The sequence below is a fragment of the Protopterus annectens genome, chromosome 2.part0, assembly GCF_019279795.1.
Source record: "Protopterus annectens isolate FY-2018-M chromosome 2.part0, PAN1.0, whole genome shotgun sequence".
NCBI lineage: Eukaryota > Metazoa > Chordata > Ceratodontiformes > Protopteridae > Protopterus > Protopterus annectens.
Window position 1 is genome coordinate 1,125,538,290 of NC_056728.1, and position 17,389 is coordinate 1,125,555,678.

The 17,389-nt window shown below is 39.9% G+C and overlaps 1 protein-coding gene across 1 annotated transcript in view; it reads left to right on the forward strand.

The window, feature by feature from the left end:
* Nucleotides 1–17,389, forward strand: part of LOC122793370 (microsomal triglyceride transfer protein) — a 704,416-nt gene that overhangs the window by 466,651 nt on the left and 220,376 nt on the right. The window contains exons 11-12 of the mRNA XM_044061320.1: nt 5,347–5,559; nt 15,431–15,642. Of these exons, the coding sequence (XP_043917255.1) occupies nt 5,347–5,559; nt 15,431–15,642 (425 nt within the window). The remainder of the gene's footprint in view (nt 1–5,346; nt 5,560–15,430; nt 15,643–17,389) is intronic.

A 17,389-nucleotide genomic window follows, 5' to 3' on the forward strand; every position in this document is an offset into this window, starting at 1 on the left:
TGTGTGTGTGAAGTATCAGTGGTGTACAATTTGGTGGGTGTGCACAGATATCTGCGAATAACCGATATCTGTAGTCCACTGTGTTGTCAGACATGGGCTTCATTTCTCTAAGTGTAGGAGCATGCCCAGTATGACCTTGTACATTGAGTGTGTGCATCCATTCCAGGAAGGGTTGGACTCCAGTTCAGGGTTTTGTGTGCTACAGCTACACCTAGCAAACTGTTTCTGCAGGATATCTGCAGATAGGTTCCCAATATGGAGACACAATGGGCGTAACATACAGGGGATACTGTAACTATTGCTGTCTTTGCTGGTTGTGTAACATGGTTGGTTGTAGCATATATTTTCTGACATATGTACTGTTTTACACTGTGATGTATCATGTCATCAAATACTGACAGTTATCATTCTTTGCTCACAGTTATTTACCAGGGAAATACAAGATGAATGAAGCTGAGACCAATATTCTGAGGCGTATAGACTACACATTCTGGCACACTCCTGCCATTGTGGAGGGATAGCTACAGACAATAGACTGCTGGTTCTGTATAAATGGTCCAGCACCTTGTTAGTATGCTGGCTGGGGATCCCTTCTTGTGCTTTTCTCAACTTAACGGAATGGCCATATTCTGCTGGGGCCATACCTCTCAGCTTTACAGATACACCCAGGTTATCCAGAGGCAGAACTCGTATATCTGGTCAGCTTACCTTCACATTGTGGTTTACAAGCAGTTTTATGGCGATTCGTTCATGGGTTTGCAGTCAGGGTGTAGTATGGGTGGACATTAGAGTTTCAGACTTCACACACTCCATGACATCCATGCTTCTACACCCCCCTCTGTTATTTTCTCCTCTTCCTAACATTATGTAAGCAGTATCTCACAGATATCCCTATAGTTGGGCCTTTCTCCCAGTAGTATTTATGGCCTGGTCCACAGTCCTTGCAGTAGGGCATGGAGAGACATGCTACTGGCATTTGTCAACATGGCCTTCCATTTCTTTTCTGTTTACTGTGTTAGGTTGTTAGTTAGGACCCCCTGACATTCCGTACATTGGTACTATGGATGAGGCATGGGCCTTTGCCAGAGGACTGTAGGCCATTTGAAAGTGCTGCAAGCCATCTGTAGCAGGACAGTGCATTCTGTCAGTCATACATTCCCAGGTTGCAAGTCAGTGGATTACCATGGGGTGACAGTGGTGAGTGGTTGAGGTGTTACTGTCAATCCTTCCTGTTCATACTGATCCATGAGTCTGGTTGTGGTCGGGTTGCTGCTTACAGCTAGGGACACACCTGCATTGGACACTTATTCAGCATGCAGCATCATGTATGTATTCCCATACAGAGATGGGTTCATGCTGTACTCATTCCCTACAGCAAGGATATGACCTGTGGTAAACCTGTGGCTGATGGTGGGGTGAGCTGGGTGCATGTGTGATGTGGAAGCTACTTGCATCTGACTCACAGATATACCTGGGACAGTCCCCTTATGCTGGCTTGTGTGTGGACATGGGCAGCCTGTCATCACTTCATAACTGTGCCTTTTGTAGTCTGCCAGTGATTGGCCAGACTACCAGTATTCCATACTAGAGGGACAACTAATGTGATGCTAACTTCTATGTATAATTCCAAACTTGTGTACAGTTTATAGTTATTTTATGTACACTCTGTGTAGGTTACTTCCACCTGTGTACTGTTTCTATGTATGGGCCCCCATTCATGGCATGTCCAGCTTTCTGACAGTGACAGATATTGACATCTGGACAGTGAGTATGTACAACTGCTGACATGGGTGTAGCTGAGAAACAGTGTGGTTAGCACTGCAGTTGGTGGAACATGGCCCTGTCGTCCACTATACTGTACCTAGGCCACTGAGACACAACCATCCAGGCCCACATACTGCCCACTTCCAGGCAATATTAAACACACAGCAAACTTACCACACTGACCCCTGCATATTGTACACATGCAACAGTGTAGATTGGGACAGCTCTGGCAATCTGTGCTCCAGTGATATTACTCCTCAAACTTACATGCTACTGCATTTCTTCATGGGATTGTTGGAGGGGGTGCAAACCTGAAGACTTTAAACATTTGCAATGACTGTACTGGTATTTCGGTTACTCTGCTGGCCTCCATTTCATATTGGATTGTGACCTATCATGCAGAAAGGAGGCATATCAGTAAAGAACACATTAGATCTTAATGGCATACATTTCAGTTTCAGACTTCTTACCTTTCAGAACTAAAATGCAACTGCCAGACCTGTTGTGTTATGTCTGTGTAGGTCTGGTGGGGGGCTGTTCATCATTGCCATCATTTGGGGGCCTTAGCCCGGCCTTTCTTTATGGTCACCTACATCTGTCCTGCTGGGTGAAGCTGGTGGTGGATATGTGACCCTCATTGACATCCATGTGTGTGACCTATTGACACCCACAGTTATTTGGGCCATCACATGTACTGCGGTGAGAGTTGTCACCTTGTGTAGTGCTGCCTAGTATGTTGACACCAGTATTTGGTATGAATTTCCTGCTGCCCATATAGCTGTCTGCTGCTATCCCATTCAGCCACCCAATTCCCTTGCATGCTTGCATCAATATCATACATACAACTATGAGAACATACTACTCCATTCAGTAATTGATAGAACGGGTGACTTACCTTGTTGCTGAGCCAGTACTGAGGATAGTGCTGAAGGGCTGACTATGTTGGATGGATGTACTACACTCCCTATACATGGTAAAGTGCAGGCAGTGTCATGTTTGGCATCCCTTTTACTGTATGTGTGAGTCGGAGAGAGGTATCAGTCCCTGGGTCCCTACAATGTCAGTGTGTGTGCTATGCCTTGCCTCTTTGCCAAAGCATGGACATACTGGGCATGCCTCCTTCTGCCTACAGGGGCAGGCTCAGGATGTTCCACCTCTGAGTCCTTCTGTGCCTGTGCTTGCCTTGGCAGTGGTGGGGGCCGTGTGGCCCTGCCCCATGCTGTTCCTGCTGCAGCTGTTTCCACAGGATTATATTGTGTAGCATGGCACATACTATGAAGATTTGTGTACATGTAGCTGGAGAGTACTGCAAGGCTCCACTGGATATGTCGGCAGTGGAACTGTGACTTGAGCATCCCAAACACACACTCTACAATGATCCTGGTTTGTGCCATTATGGTGTTCTTGTTTGGGTGTGTGTGCATTTCTAATGGGTGTCATCAGTCATGGCTCCAGTGCATAGCCAGCATCCCCCACTAGATGGCCATATGGGATGCCCCCCCTGGCAAATGCTTGATACAGTTGTGAGCAATGCCAGATGTGGGAATCGTGATAACTCCCAGGGCTGCCAGCACACACATTCATGATAATGCCCTGGGCATTGCACATGACCTTGCAGTTGATGGAGGGAAGCCCTTGCGGTTTATGTAAACCCTACCCCGCTCACCAGGTGGTGCTTTGATGTGGATGTGTATGCAGTCTATAGTATGAACTACCTCAGGATATTCTGTTCTATGGTGGAAGAGACGCATACATCTGGTCAACACCTCATGGGTAGTGGGGAAATATATGTGCTCATTAGCATGTGGTGTTGTGGCATCCAGGAACTGATGGAGTACCCTGGATGCTGATGCCTGTGAGACCCCCATGATATCCCCATTTGGTCTTTGGAAGGTACCTGTGGCTAGTATTCTTAAGCCTACACATACCTTGGTATCCACTGGGATGGGTTCCCCTCTGTTAGTTCTGTGTGTGAGGCGTGGCCGGCACAGCTCAATGATTTGCTGTAGAATGTCCCTGTCCACCCTATAGTGCTCTACTATCTCCTGCTCATGTAGGCCCTGGTAGGTTACCCTGGGTTTGTACACTCTTCTCCTCTTCTTCACTGTGGGTCGGTTGTCACTATTCTCCTCCTCATCACCCTCAGTCTCTAGCACATATCGATGGAGTTTTTACTTAGTTTTGTCAGTTAAAAATCCCCCGTCTGTGTAAACCGGTGGTGTAGAGTTTGTGGGAAAAAGCAGTCTGTAGGATGTTTGCATAGTTTATAGTAGTGTGCTGGACTGGTGCATGTGTAATAGGTTGATTCTGATACATTCCACCTGCCAGCTGTGCTAGTTCTCCTTGATTGCCTTCCTACTGCTGTTTCCCCTTCCCAGTTCCTCCCTATTTAAGCCCCAAGGCACGCAGCGCATACCCAGTCCGCAAATGTAAACAATGCTGCCATTTCCTTTTTTTTTTCTTTTTTTTGTTTAAGCCTGGTGAGCAGCGTGTACACCCGGTTAGGCTATGTACACACTGCTCAGGCACATCTGATATACCTCCTTCCTTAGCTGTGCTTAGCTAAGGGCAAACACAGGCCACAGAGCTCCAATGAGCTTACAGCAAGCATGACACACCCCCTTATGAAGTCATTCAGCTCTTACAATTGCACTGTTGTATTGCTGCACCTACACAGTTAGGTACAAGCTGACACTTTGAAAAAATATGTGATTTAGTATAACTTCCCCCATTTGCATGCCCCACTGCGTAGGTCATTAGTTACTGCACAAAAACGGACCCTTTCCCCTTAACAACCAGTGCTCCCTGGTATTGTTTACATTCTGCATGTCATTGACTATAATGGCAAAATGCAGAATTAACTTAAAATTGACTTTTCTCATTTTTTTTATTTTCGGCACAATCCCATTTGCATGCTGCTGCCCTATGCTTAAACGGCTGAGATCGGCCAAAATAAAAGTTTAATTTTCATAATAATGAATCACTTTTTAATGCCAATGGCCTTATATTTGGCCAGTGGCATGTCTAATGTACATAATACGTGCTTTTTCACGAGCTGTCATGCCTCCGTTCTGTTAGTTACAGAAATGTACTCAGTTATTTTCTGAATACATTTCTGCACTGACACTGTTCTAGCACAGAGACCTGGCAGCTTGATGAATTGCAAAATCACCTCATTTGCATGGCTTTCACCAGTAAATGAGGTTATTTGCATATTTGCCGGCTTTCCGTGCTAGAACAGTGTAGGACCGCTCATGCATGTGAAAACAGCACTTTCCTGAATGTCTCAGCGGACATTTTCCATGCAGGAGCTCCTACACTGTTCCTGCATAGAAAATATGGCTTCCTGAATCCTGGGGTGAGTCTTTAGATTTCCCAGAAGATATGTATTCTTTCAGTGTGTATGTACCCCAGACAAAATTAAAGCTTAACTGTAACTGAAAATAAAGGCAGTATGTAGTACAGGCAACTGAGTCTTGAGGATCACGAAGAATTCTTAAATGCAGTGAATTACAAGCTTAATAACCAACCTATTTACTAAACATTTTTTTTTATAAAAGTAAAAATTGTCTCTGTTTTCAGGCTGTTGTTGAAGCAAAACATCTGATCCTGAAAGGACTGGAGAAGACAGAAAAGCATTCTGAAATGAAGATGTACTTGCTGGCTTTGAAAAATGCACGTTTACCAGAAGCTATTCCACTATTAGTCAAGTATTCTGAATTTGAAATTGGGACCATCAGCAGCATTGCTGTCACTGCACTTCAAAAATATGACATCATTTTTATAACCAAAGAGGTAACAGTTGTAAAATCTCACTAGTGTTATGTTTAAAATAGTTTTTCCTATTTGATGTTTATAAACATTTTTATCCTTCAGTAGTAATATTCATCTGTTGAAGTTTTGAAAATGTCTGAACAATTAACAAATTTAAATGTTTGGATAGTTAACTATTTTTGAAACTCAAATAAGGTGATTATAAACTGGAAAAGCAAAGGGTTTGAATCTAATGTCACTTTATAAACAGCTACCAAATATATACAAAAGCTGTAGATACATTTTCAGAAGGTGCAGTCTGAACAGTTATTGATATTTAAGAGACTTTATCATTTGAATGTTTTGAATTAGAATACTTTCCTTTATGAGAACTTCAAAATATGAATAGTTTTTGAATTAGAATATTTCCCATATGGTAACAAGTGGTGGGAAACTTCACTTTCAAAGATCACTTAATTAAGTGTAATAATGTCTGCTTCATAACAAAGATGCAGAAATGAATAGTTATCTGCAAATTGTTGAGCACTAAACCACTTGGGTCACAATAAATTAATTGAAAGTGTCAGATATTGCTGAATTAAAATTGTAGAAAAAATCGCCATCCCAGAAAATTGCCATCTTTGTAAAGCAAATAAAAACAAGCAGCACCAAAGAACAGAAAAAAATATATTGAGTCAGGAATTTAAGGGAGAACAGAAGAAAAGGAACAAAGAACTGTATAAAGTCGGGTGAAGCAAAGAAGGTATTCAGAATTATAAACATTTAAGTGGAAAACAAGAGAAAAAAAGACATACCAATCTATGTGGAATCAAAAGATGGGGACAAAGAAATATAGCAAGTTTTAATGAAGTAGAATGTAAGTGAATGGAAAGGCGACATGGGAAAACTTACTTAAAGGATACATATGTTTACCAATTACAGGAAAAAAGTGAGGGGGTACCAGCTGCACTCAATAGTTATCACAATGACCGGGGTTGGAAATGAATTATTTGTATGAATGTTTTCAGAGAAGAAGGGGTTCTATAATAACTAAAAGCAAGCATGGTCAATGCAAATGGAGTTAAATAGGAATGTAGAATTTTTAGAAAGCTAGAAAAAGATATAGGGATACCTCTGGCAAATTTTGTTTAACAAATCATTTACAATTATAAAGTATCTAAGAATGTAAGACAGCATATGAACTTTACATTTAAGATTGAGAACAAGTTAGGGGTAAGCAGTTATCAGTTTGCTAGTTTAACCCTTGATATGCAGACTGCCGTCTCACTGTTGTAGGAGTAAGAGCTTGAGGTGAAGAGTAAAATGTACTAGCTAGATATAGTTGGACCTGGAAATGCCTAACAAAAGCTACTGCACAGTATGTGCTCAACTGTCAGTTCTGGAAGAATATCTGCAATGTAATAAGGGACATCAGATGTGGGAAGTCCAGATGGACACAGTTGAAGATCTCAGTAGCTGAGGGTGTGGCAAGGAGCAGACATGATCTTTTCCACCTATTTTAGATCCCCTATGTATCTTCTGGTCTCTAGTGAGAAGAGTTCCATTTTCTCCAGTCTTTCCTCACACCCAGTCCCTTCCACTCCACATATCCATCTGTTGTCTTTCCTTTGGGCTTCTTGCAACAAAGTGATACCCTTCTACCTGCATGGTTTCCAGAACTGCCAGAGTGCTCAAAGCATGACCTGATCAAAGGCCAGTACAGCAAGCACATCATTTCTTGACTATTTCTTTGTTGTTGGTGCCTGATTCCCTGAAGATTCATCCTGGTATTCTGTTTGTCTGCCACTGATTTATTATTATGATACTGGGGTCCACTGTAGGGGATATAGCCCAGGTTATTTTCTTGTTTTACTTACGAACAAACAAAACAAATGTCCAAAAGACCACGGACCACCAAGTAAAAACTAAAATTTTAATATAACCAAATACAGGTAAGCACTTTCATTCTGTAACTTCAAAACTTCATGAGATCTCTTTTTTTCCTTGTGCTGTGATGGTATATTGTACAGAGGGAATAAAAGCTATTTACACAAGACAAGCACATCTAAGCAAGAGGATTTCAGTAACCAGAAGACAACCTAAGAATGCAAATATGTACAAGAGTTGTGTGAGAATGCAGACTTGGAAGAAAAGAATCAGGCAAGCAGAAATATATTAACAAGAAGATAAGTAACATGCAAAGTTGCAAAAGTGATATTTACATCTTAGAGTTCTTTATGGTTTAAAATGTGATCAGAGATACATATGGAAACAATTCTAAGTATGCAAACTGAAAGCATATGAATGCACAACTGCATCATATGCATAATATATTGTTTTTATGTATAGAAAGGGATAAGTGACTTGGGCTAGTACAACTTTAAGAAATATTTAACCTTCTTAGGCACTGCATAATACTGCAGTACTTTAATGTCACAATACAGATCTCATAAGAAGATTGATGAAACATCCACATTGTGGTGTCATCTGAACGCATCCTGATTAGCAGTATGAATGTTACAAAGGTGACATAGCATTAACTGACAGCTGGTCCTTAAATAGCAGTTGATGTAAAGGATCATACTAAAATGTTCCATTGCGGATAAAAATTCCAGATTGCTGCTGCCATAAATGGTAAATGATGGCAGTGGTGAAGTAGAGGAACCCCATAGGGAAGAATGCACTGTCAGACTTCAGCCCTGGAGATGTTGTGCTTCAACTAACTACAACATTGCTACTGATGCTTGGCCTCTAGACTGCCACAGAATACAAACTTGCCATATTTTCCTGCGAGAAGTGGAGGACAAAATTTACTTTTAGCATGTGGTGGAGCTCTCTAAATGATTTGTTTAACTGCATGTTATGCAAGATTCTGTAGTGCAAGTGCCTGGCTACATGAACCAATTTTATGTGTAGTATTTACTGTTAAGTCCATTAATACGGGGGGCTAGTGACCCATTTAACCCCCACTCCAGTCTAGTTTTAAAGGTGGAAGAGGTTAAAGAGACTGCCAGCCAGCCCTTAGCCATGGATTAATGATAAATTTTCAAGGAAATGTCAGCAAAGAATATTCAGCTGTTGGACTGCATAAGTTTAGAAGAGCATTTGGTGACTGTATGGAAGAATACTGGAGTAACAGGAACTCTGCTTACCTGGATAGGTCAAACAAAAAGAGACTAAATTGAGTAATGGTAAGAGACGTGTGTCTTCTAGAAATCATTGGTACTATCTGCTGCATTTTTGCCTTTGTAAATGGGTAGGAACAGTGCTTTTTCATGTAAACTCAAAGAAGGATACTGAAATGTGGAAGTGCATACTTGCCTCTGTTTAAGTGGTGCTTTTAGACAAATGCTGTTGTGGAAATTGTTATCTACACAGCCAGTAGGCTTAACTTATCTTAGTATTGTCATATGGAATGAATGCAGATGAGTTACTCCTGCCTACTACATGTCAGTTATGCCAGGGAGAGGTACAACTGTGTGCGTTATTAGTATGACAATAATAGCTCAAACCTGTCCTTCTAATATGATTTCTGTAAGGGCAGTGAACACTTTAAATATTTAAATAGCCCACAGTCTCCATAGATCAAGTGTTAAAGGCCCTATCCAAGGCATAAAACACAGCTTCCATGGGATCTGATAGTATCCCAGGCTGTATTCTGCACCATCTCCAGCAAGAACTAGCTTCGCCATTGAGCACCCTATCCATCCACAGCCTAAATACAGGCTTCATTCCAGCAGAGTGGAGAACTGCCATTGTCAGCCCCTTGCACAAAGATAGTGCCACTACTGACCCTAGAAACTATTGCCCCATTAGCTTGACAAGTCTGATCTGTAAAGCCATGGAGCACATTATTATGTGTCTCATAAACAAGGACATAGGCAATCTCCAAGCACTTGACCCCACCCAGTTTGGATTTGTAAACGGTAGATCTTGCCTGTTGAAACTGGTTGACTTCTTTGAGACTGTCACCAAGGCCCTGGATAAGGGAAAGTATATACATATAGCTTACCTTAACTTGGCCAAGGCCTTTGTCACAATCCCCCACTCAGGCATCATCGAAAAGCTAACACAACTTGGCATAAATCCCTGTCTCATCAGGTGGATGGCCAACTGGCTCAATGATAGGGCCCATAAGGGGTCAAAATAGATGTCTGCTCCTCCAACAGCAGACCTGTCACTAGTGGTGTCCCCCAGGCATCTGTCCTGGGACCCCTACTGGCATCTACTTCTCAGAGGTCCAGGCAAAGACAAAAGCCCTGTGGTTGACCAAGTTTGTGGATGACTGTAAGTTGGGTGCTGTCATTGACTCCCCAAATGATGTTAACATACTGCAAGAGGGTTTCAGAGCAACAAATGACTGGCGCCAAAGTCATGGCCTTAAGTTAAATGTAAAAAAATGTATTATCATACCATTCAGCAAAAACATGGCCCCTACTGATTACCACATCCGCGGCAACCCCCTAAGCAAACAACCTGTGGTAAGAGACCTGGGAACTCAGGTTGACAACAATCTCACATTCAACCATCATATAGTGGCAGTGATCAGAAAAGCCTTTTACTTGGTTCATCTCATAAGTAAAGGGATTGTGTCCAAAAAATAGGTTATTACGTCTCTGTACTCCTCCCTCATTAGGCCAATAATTGAGTATAACACCCCGTTTGGCATGTACCTCTCCAAACACCTGCACCAACTGGAAAGGCCACAGAAATACCTCACAAAGAGAATCCATGGCCTCCAACACTTGTCCAATGCGGACAGGCTCAAATCATTATCACTCTACTCGGTATCATACGTATTGCTCAGAGGTGATCTGTGTCTCACCTACAAGGCAATATTGGACCCTGCCTTACTAGAGATGCTTGATATCCGTAAGTCTTAACTCCTTGTGGATTACCAGCTGTAAAGGTCTAAATCTAATATGCAACATCAACAAAACCTGCTGGAGAAACAGGTTTGTCTCCCACAGGCTGCCCCATTTCTGGAATAGACTTCTCATACATGTCAAACAGAGTAGCTCACTGACCCTCTTCAAGTCCAACCTTGATGAAGGGATGAGAAACCACAAATTTGTCCCATGGGTTCCACCTGTGTCCCTCACTGACAGGAGTGAAAGGTGCTAACTGAGGTTTCTTTTTTGGGGATAAACTCCTGGCTAGGCTTGTAAGGGCCCCAGGGCCATTAGCCTAGTAACCTCCTATGATCCTATGATCCTATGAATCAACTCTTGTTTTTAGCCATAATATCTTATCAAGCACTTACTGCTACTGTATGCTTGGCTAAAATAATCAGAAATCTTAGCCTCAGTTCACATGTATTGCTTCTTCACTGAAAGCAGCCATTGAAATGTTGTCTCCTGGCCCTCCAGAGTGTCAACAGGTAACCTGCAGTACTGTGCTATTTTTACAGTGTGATAAGGAACCTATGTCCCAGTTATACAGAGTAAACATGTTGTTTCTGTACTGCAAGTAACCTCTGGTTTTCTTACTACCTGGAGTCCAAATATGTTATTGAGTAAATCCTAGTTTCATGGTGTTGTTGCAGTGTAATTTGAAACATTTAATCCACTCCTACATAATACATATTTTTGCTTTTCTACTAAAAGCACTTTTGCTGGCTTGCTATCTGATCTCCACTGTATCTGCTCAGGTGATTCACAGTACTGTACAGTTGTTTTAGTATAATCAGGAGTTCCGCCCTATTCCCGCACAGCAAAAATAGTGCTTTCCTCACTGAATCGATGCATCACTGTGTTACTCTTTAGGCCCCAGTGTCTTACTCGGCAATTCACATTGCTCTGTAGTCAGTCTGTTTTATTTTATGAGACCTTTGTCTCATCATGAACACTTGATATATCTATTCTCTGCTGAACATACTGATGGGTGCTTTACACCTTACTCCAACCGCTGACCTTGGCATCTTGTTAATTTAAATGTATATCAGTTTACTGTTGCTAGGGACTGTGTATGGAACAAATGCTGACCATAGAATTATTTATTTTATCTTCTACAACATATTATGAGAAAACCACCCCAGTGACTTTGAACATATTTTTCCAACTGTGATTTTGTCACAGGTGATGGAAAATCAATGGAAGGTAATGACATTGGGGTAATTATGATGCTGTCCACTGAAGGCACATTAAATGACTGTCAGTTTGGTGCAGCCAGATAGACAGAATGATCTCTCCCATATTCCCCATGCAGTGGGAAACCTCCTGTACTATCATATAAATATTAAAACTATGAATGTGTACACTCGGAGCAAAGAAAAATTCACCCAATGAGGTAAATTTAGTTTTGGGCAGCTGTACAATGTGATCTTATGTTGTCATATTCAGCAGGTTAAATGTTATGGACTGCCTATCAGTGATATGTTACTGATATGTTACTGTGTGTCAGTGTGTGAAGGGAGGCAGCATGCTAGTTAACAGCTTACAGACTCAAGGCAGGGTTTGGTTTAGGGGAATATTTGACTTAGTTTATGGCATTTTTTTCATTAGTACGCTGGTTGTACTAAAATAAGAGTCACCCCAAGAGTAAATAAAGTGTGGTAATTATTATTTTGTAATGATGTTAAATTAAGAAAATGCAGACAAAACAAGTTAGTGCAATACAAGAAATAGTGGCACTGCTTCCAGTGCCTATGGAATTTAGTACCTTGGGGGATTAAATTGCTAACAAAACTGCTTCTGGACTGTCTCTAAAGGAGGGACTGGTATCTAATGGCCATACCCAGCTAAAAAAAAAAAAAGATGCAAAAGTAAAATCTAAAACAATTAGATAACTTTTCATACAGAGAATTGTGACTCCCTGGAACATTCTTTTGGACAAATAAGTCCAGGCAGGTGAAGTAATGTCCTTTAAACTCGCTGTAGTGACTACTTGTGAACAGGCTGAGAACAGAGAGACATGCAAATAGCCTAACTGTAAATGAAGATCTGTAAGCTTTAGTCTCTTTCCCTCATCAGTGTAAACATATAAGTTTTATGGCTTCATCTGATTGCAGTCTGTAAATACGGATGAGCAACTTTGAAGGAAATAAGGATACCATTATAACCGTCATTGGTTAACCACCATATCGTTATTGCATTGAGAAGTCAGAAACATAAATCTCAGATATCATTTTTATTTGTAAGAAAGAGTAACATTGGAGTTATTATGAAGTGCAGATCATATAGAAATAATGCCACTCAGACAAAATGAGATTTGGTGTTTCTGAATTTTTGCTGAGAAAAATATTACATACTTCTGCTCCACAATTTTTCTAGATAGAACTTTGGAGGAGAGGTGAGGGGGTGTTCTTATAACAAAACATTTTGGTACATAACTTAAACCAATGAAGCCTGAGAAGACAAGGAATGTACCATCTTTCGGAATATGATACAACCATTAATGTATTAACTGATTAAAACAGAGATTAATCATCATTCTAGCTATCATAAAATACATCTTAAATTAAATTATGTTGCACAGTACATTTCAGTATTTATTGCCTATTTAATTCACACAAAACTGAGAAGCTGGGGTAGTACAGGCCATCTACTGCATGATTAACTTTACTACCTTCACACATGTGCATTGTCACTTTGGAAGTCTTGGACTTCTGATAGCCTGTCATTCTCTTCATAGTAATTCCCTGAGGCTTAAAGATTACTACAAGCTATAGTGTTTAGCAATGATTATAACAGTAAATGCATTTTAACATCCACCAGATTGTCAAGCCTCCTATTTACCTCTTATACCTTTCAAACCTGTTTACCTCTTTTATTGTGGGTATTCATATAAATATCCTAATACCCACTTTTTAATAAATTTTGCTGTATATGAATGTGAATTGCTACTCTGGCTGAAGTCCAGCACAGTTATCTGATCAATGCAGCTTGTATCGAAAAAACACACCAAGGAGTAGCCAGCAACTGCAGGGTGTATTTAATAGCGTTCCTGGTACCTCAGCTTCAGTGCCTTCAGAGGAAAAATTTACAATACTACCGTATTATTAATATACAAAATTTACAATTGAATAATCAATCACAATTACAAAATCAATTAGCCCTTAAAAGAGCCACAACCATGGTCATACAAACAGATATTCATAAATGTATACATTCAAATTAATTTCCAAGTTTAAACCCATAGGTGCTAGAGTTTTATAATTCAAAATAAGCCTACTTTCTAATTTCAATAATAATTTACCCCACAGGACTGACCAGAGATATTCCTCACCCTAGAATATTTTTTACATCTGCCACACTTGAACATACCTATCTGAGTGCTCAACAACCTCTTTTTTTATATCTAAGAGCTTCCTTAATGTTCCCAAATCTACCATATGAAAAAGTAGCCTTTTTTGGGGAATAAATGTTCTAAGTCAGCATCATAACACACAATAGGCCACAAACTATCAACTAGATCTTTCAAAATGCTAATTTTAATGGGAAAAAGTTTGTGATTACTGATAGGTTTGACTGTCGGTCCTGTGGGGTAGTCTATATTTTGGGCTGTGGATGTTCCCCTCCTAAGTGGTATATTGACCAGACTAAACTTATGATTATGGTTCGTGTATTGGAACATTTGGGGGGCATCCGGAAGAGACATTTAGACAGCCCCATAGCAGATCATTTTTATAAGATGCATGGGGGTCAGGATGACGGTCTCTTTCTCAGTGTACAAGCTAAACCTTATATGTTTAATGGGGGTAATTTTGATCATAAAATATTGAAACTAGAAAGTAGGCTTATTTTGAATTATACAACTCTAGCACCTATGGGTTTAAACTTGGGAATTAATTTTAATGTATACATTTATGAATATGTGTTTGTATGAACATGGTTGTGGCTCTTTTAAGGGGTAATTGATTTTGTAATTGTGATTGATTATTCAATTGTAAATTTTGTATATTAATGATATGGTAGTGTTGTAAATTGTTCCTCTGAAGGCACTGAAGTTGAGGTACCAGGAACGCTATTAAATTCACCCTGCAGTCGCTGGCTACTCCATTGTGTGTTTTTTTTTTTCTTTAGTTGTTGTTTGCAATGCAGTTTTTAATTATGTGATTCATATAATATAGCTGAATTGAGTAAAACATTTTCTCAATGCTATTTGGGCTTGGCTGTGGTTGAAATATTCTTCAAGCCAACCTAATTAACTGGTTAACAAGCAAATAAATAAAACAAACAAATGGAGGCAGGAATTTGTGTTTTGAGCAACAAAAATAACATAGTTATTTAATTCTAAAAATAAATTATAGTTTGGTGTGAAAAGGACTGATTTAAGATATGCCATAGCAACATAATGCATATGGGTAGTACTTGCCTGTAAAGTATGGAAGATGTCCAAGAACAGCAAAAAGTGGACACATTTAAGTAACTGCTGAGCCAAGCATTATGGAATATATAAGTGGAGGGTGCATGAATACTAAACTTAGTTATGTACATGATGTAAATAATACTTCTCCATATGGATTCCACCTTAATCCCACTATATGTACAATTAAGTCTGAAGCTATTTAATTCAATTTCTTTACTAAAAAAAGGATGAACTATAGCAGACTAATTTTGAATAGATATGAAATAGTGCTCATCTAAATTGTTAGAAGTTAGAAGTGTGTGTGTGTGTGTGTGTGTGTGTGTGTGTGTGTGTGTGTGTGTGTGTGTGTGTGTGTGTGTGTGCATGTGCGCTCACGTGCACGCATGTGTATACACATGCATGTGCACATCCTATGATGGGCTGGTACCCCATCCAGAATTGGAGCTCTGTCATACACGGATTGCTTGGCAAGACTGGCTTTTGGTCCCATGTAAACCTTAACAGGATAAAGAAGATGTCAGAAAATAAATGAATAACTAAATGAAAATGTGTTGAAGTATGTTTACCTAACAGTTTCCCTTTGGGCATTTCACTTTCTGTCTAGGTCAAAAAAGCAATGAACAGAATTTACCATCAGAATTATAAAGTTCATGAGAAGACTGTTCGAACTGCTGCTGCTGATGTCATCTTCAGCAGTAACCCATCTTACATGGAAGTGAAGAATCTTCTTCTGTCCATTGGAGAGCTACCAATGGAAATGAATAAGTACATGCTGTCCAAAGTTAAGGATATTCTTCGTTTTGAAATTCCTGCCAGGTAAGACATAAAGTCATTCTTGTTCAAGAATGCTACAAGAAATTGGAGCTGAAAATGTATGTATTGCCCTACAATTTTCTCAGTTTTGTAGGTGGCAAAGTTATAGATTATACCAATGCTACCAAAGATATGATGTCCATCAAGACTTTTCTTTGGTGTTACAATGGAATATGTAGTTTTTTTTTTTTTTTTTTTTTGGAATATACAGCATGTTATTACTATGGGTATGATGCCCCTGCACTGGCCCAGTAATCAAGGAGCCTCAATCCTCACCATTACCACCAGTGAGGGATGTACACATTGGGAGGATGACAAGTGCATACACAGTAAAGTATAATTTTTCTTAAGCTCACACAGAGATCACAGTCAGTCTGGGGGCTGGTTTCCCCCTCTTTCTCCAGATCCCCCAATAACACTTCCCACTGGCACAGCTATAGGGTTAAGATCTCAACCGAGTGGTCAAGCCAAAACCACCAGCACCCTCTCTGTCCAACCAGTGCTTCGTGTCCCTGCCCAAGTAGCTGACACACACACACACACACACACACACACACACACACACACACACACACACACACACACACACACACACACACACACACACACACACACACACTTTGAGATTTGATTTATATATAAACACACAGACACTCCTGGGTAAGGTTGGTACTGGTTTATTAGCTATGCCTCCTTCTGTCAAGACTATAAGGCAGTTATCACTGCCACCAAGTACTACTTATCATCTATTCTACAGCCCTTACAAAGGGTTCCCAATCCTACTGTGTAATGTTACTATTATCCAAATGGTAAGTGTGGCCAAGACCAAGGCTATTTAGAAGTAGCCTGTACAGTGTCACCAAATACATATGCAAGTACTCTTAAGAGCTTAAATATCTCTAAACAAACCAGCCACAATTAAAAGGTTTAAATATATTTCATAAAAAATAATAAAAGAACAAGACAATACTCAAACAGCACAGTAACTACAGAGTTCAGAATCACAGGAAATATTTTAAAACAACATTGCAGGACAGTCTCAAATAAATACAGAAAACATCTAAACTAATCTTTACTATATTCCTATCTATATCTAAGAGAAATTACTGTACCCTAGTTAGTTACTATTAGCAAGACAAATGCAGATGCATGGATGTTCTTGCTAGGTCCAAGACAAGATACAAAATGCACAGTCTTTCTCTGAGAGAGTTCTGGGTTAGCTCAGATGACATCACTCTTTGTCACCTGCCTTCAGTTCCCAGGCTAACAGACACTAAGAATGTTATCATCTCTGTGTGAAAAGTACATAGCTCTCAGATGTGCAGCTGCTAAGAAGCAGTAACACATTGTTACATTTGAAACCTAGTAATTATTTCTATTTCAAGACAATAGAAAGACTTCTACCTCTAGACATCCTGTATTCTTGCTGAAACTGAGAGATAACACAGTTGTAAAGCAATTTCAACTTATTTTCTCAAGGGTTTGCAAGTTAACTCTGTATGTTCCAGCTTCTTCTATTAAAACATACATTTGGACAGGTATACACTTTATATACATTTCTGTTCTTTTCCGGTAGGGTACACTGAGGTTACATTCTTGAAGCTCAGTACATATCATACAGTTCAACACACATTTCTGCACCAGTAGTTTAATATACACATAACATATAGTTCTCTTACATTTGTAAGACAAGCATATGAATCATGTTAATATTTACAAATGACATATGATTATTTACAAAATTCCAGAT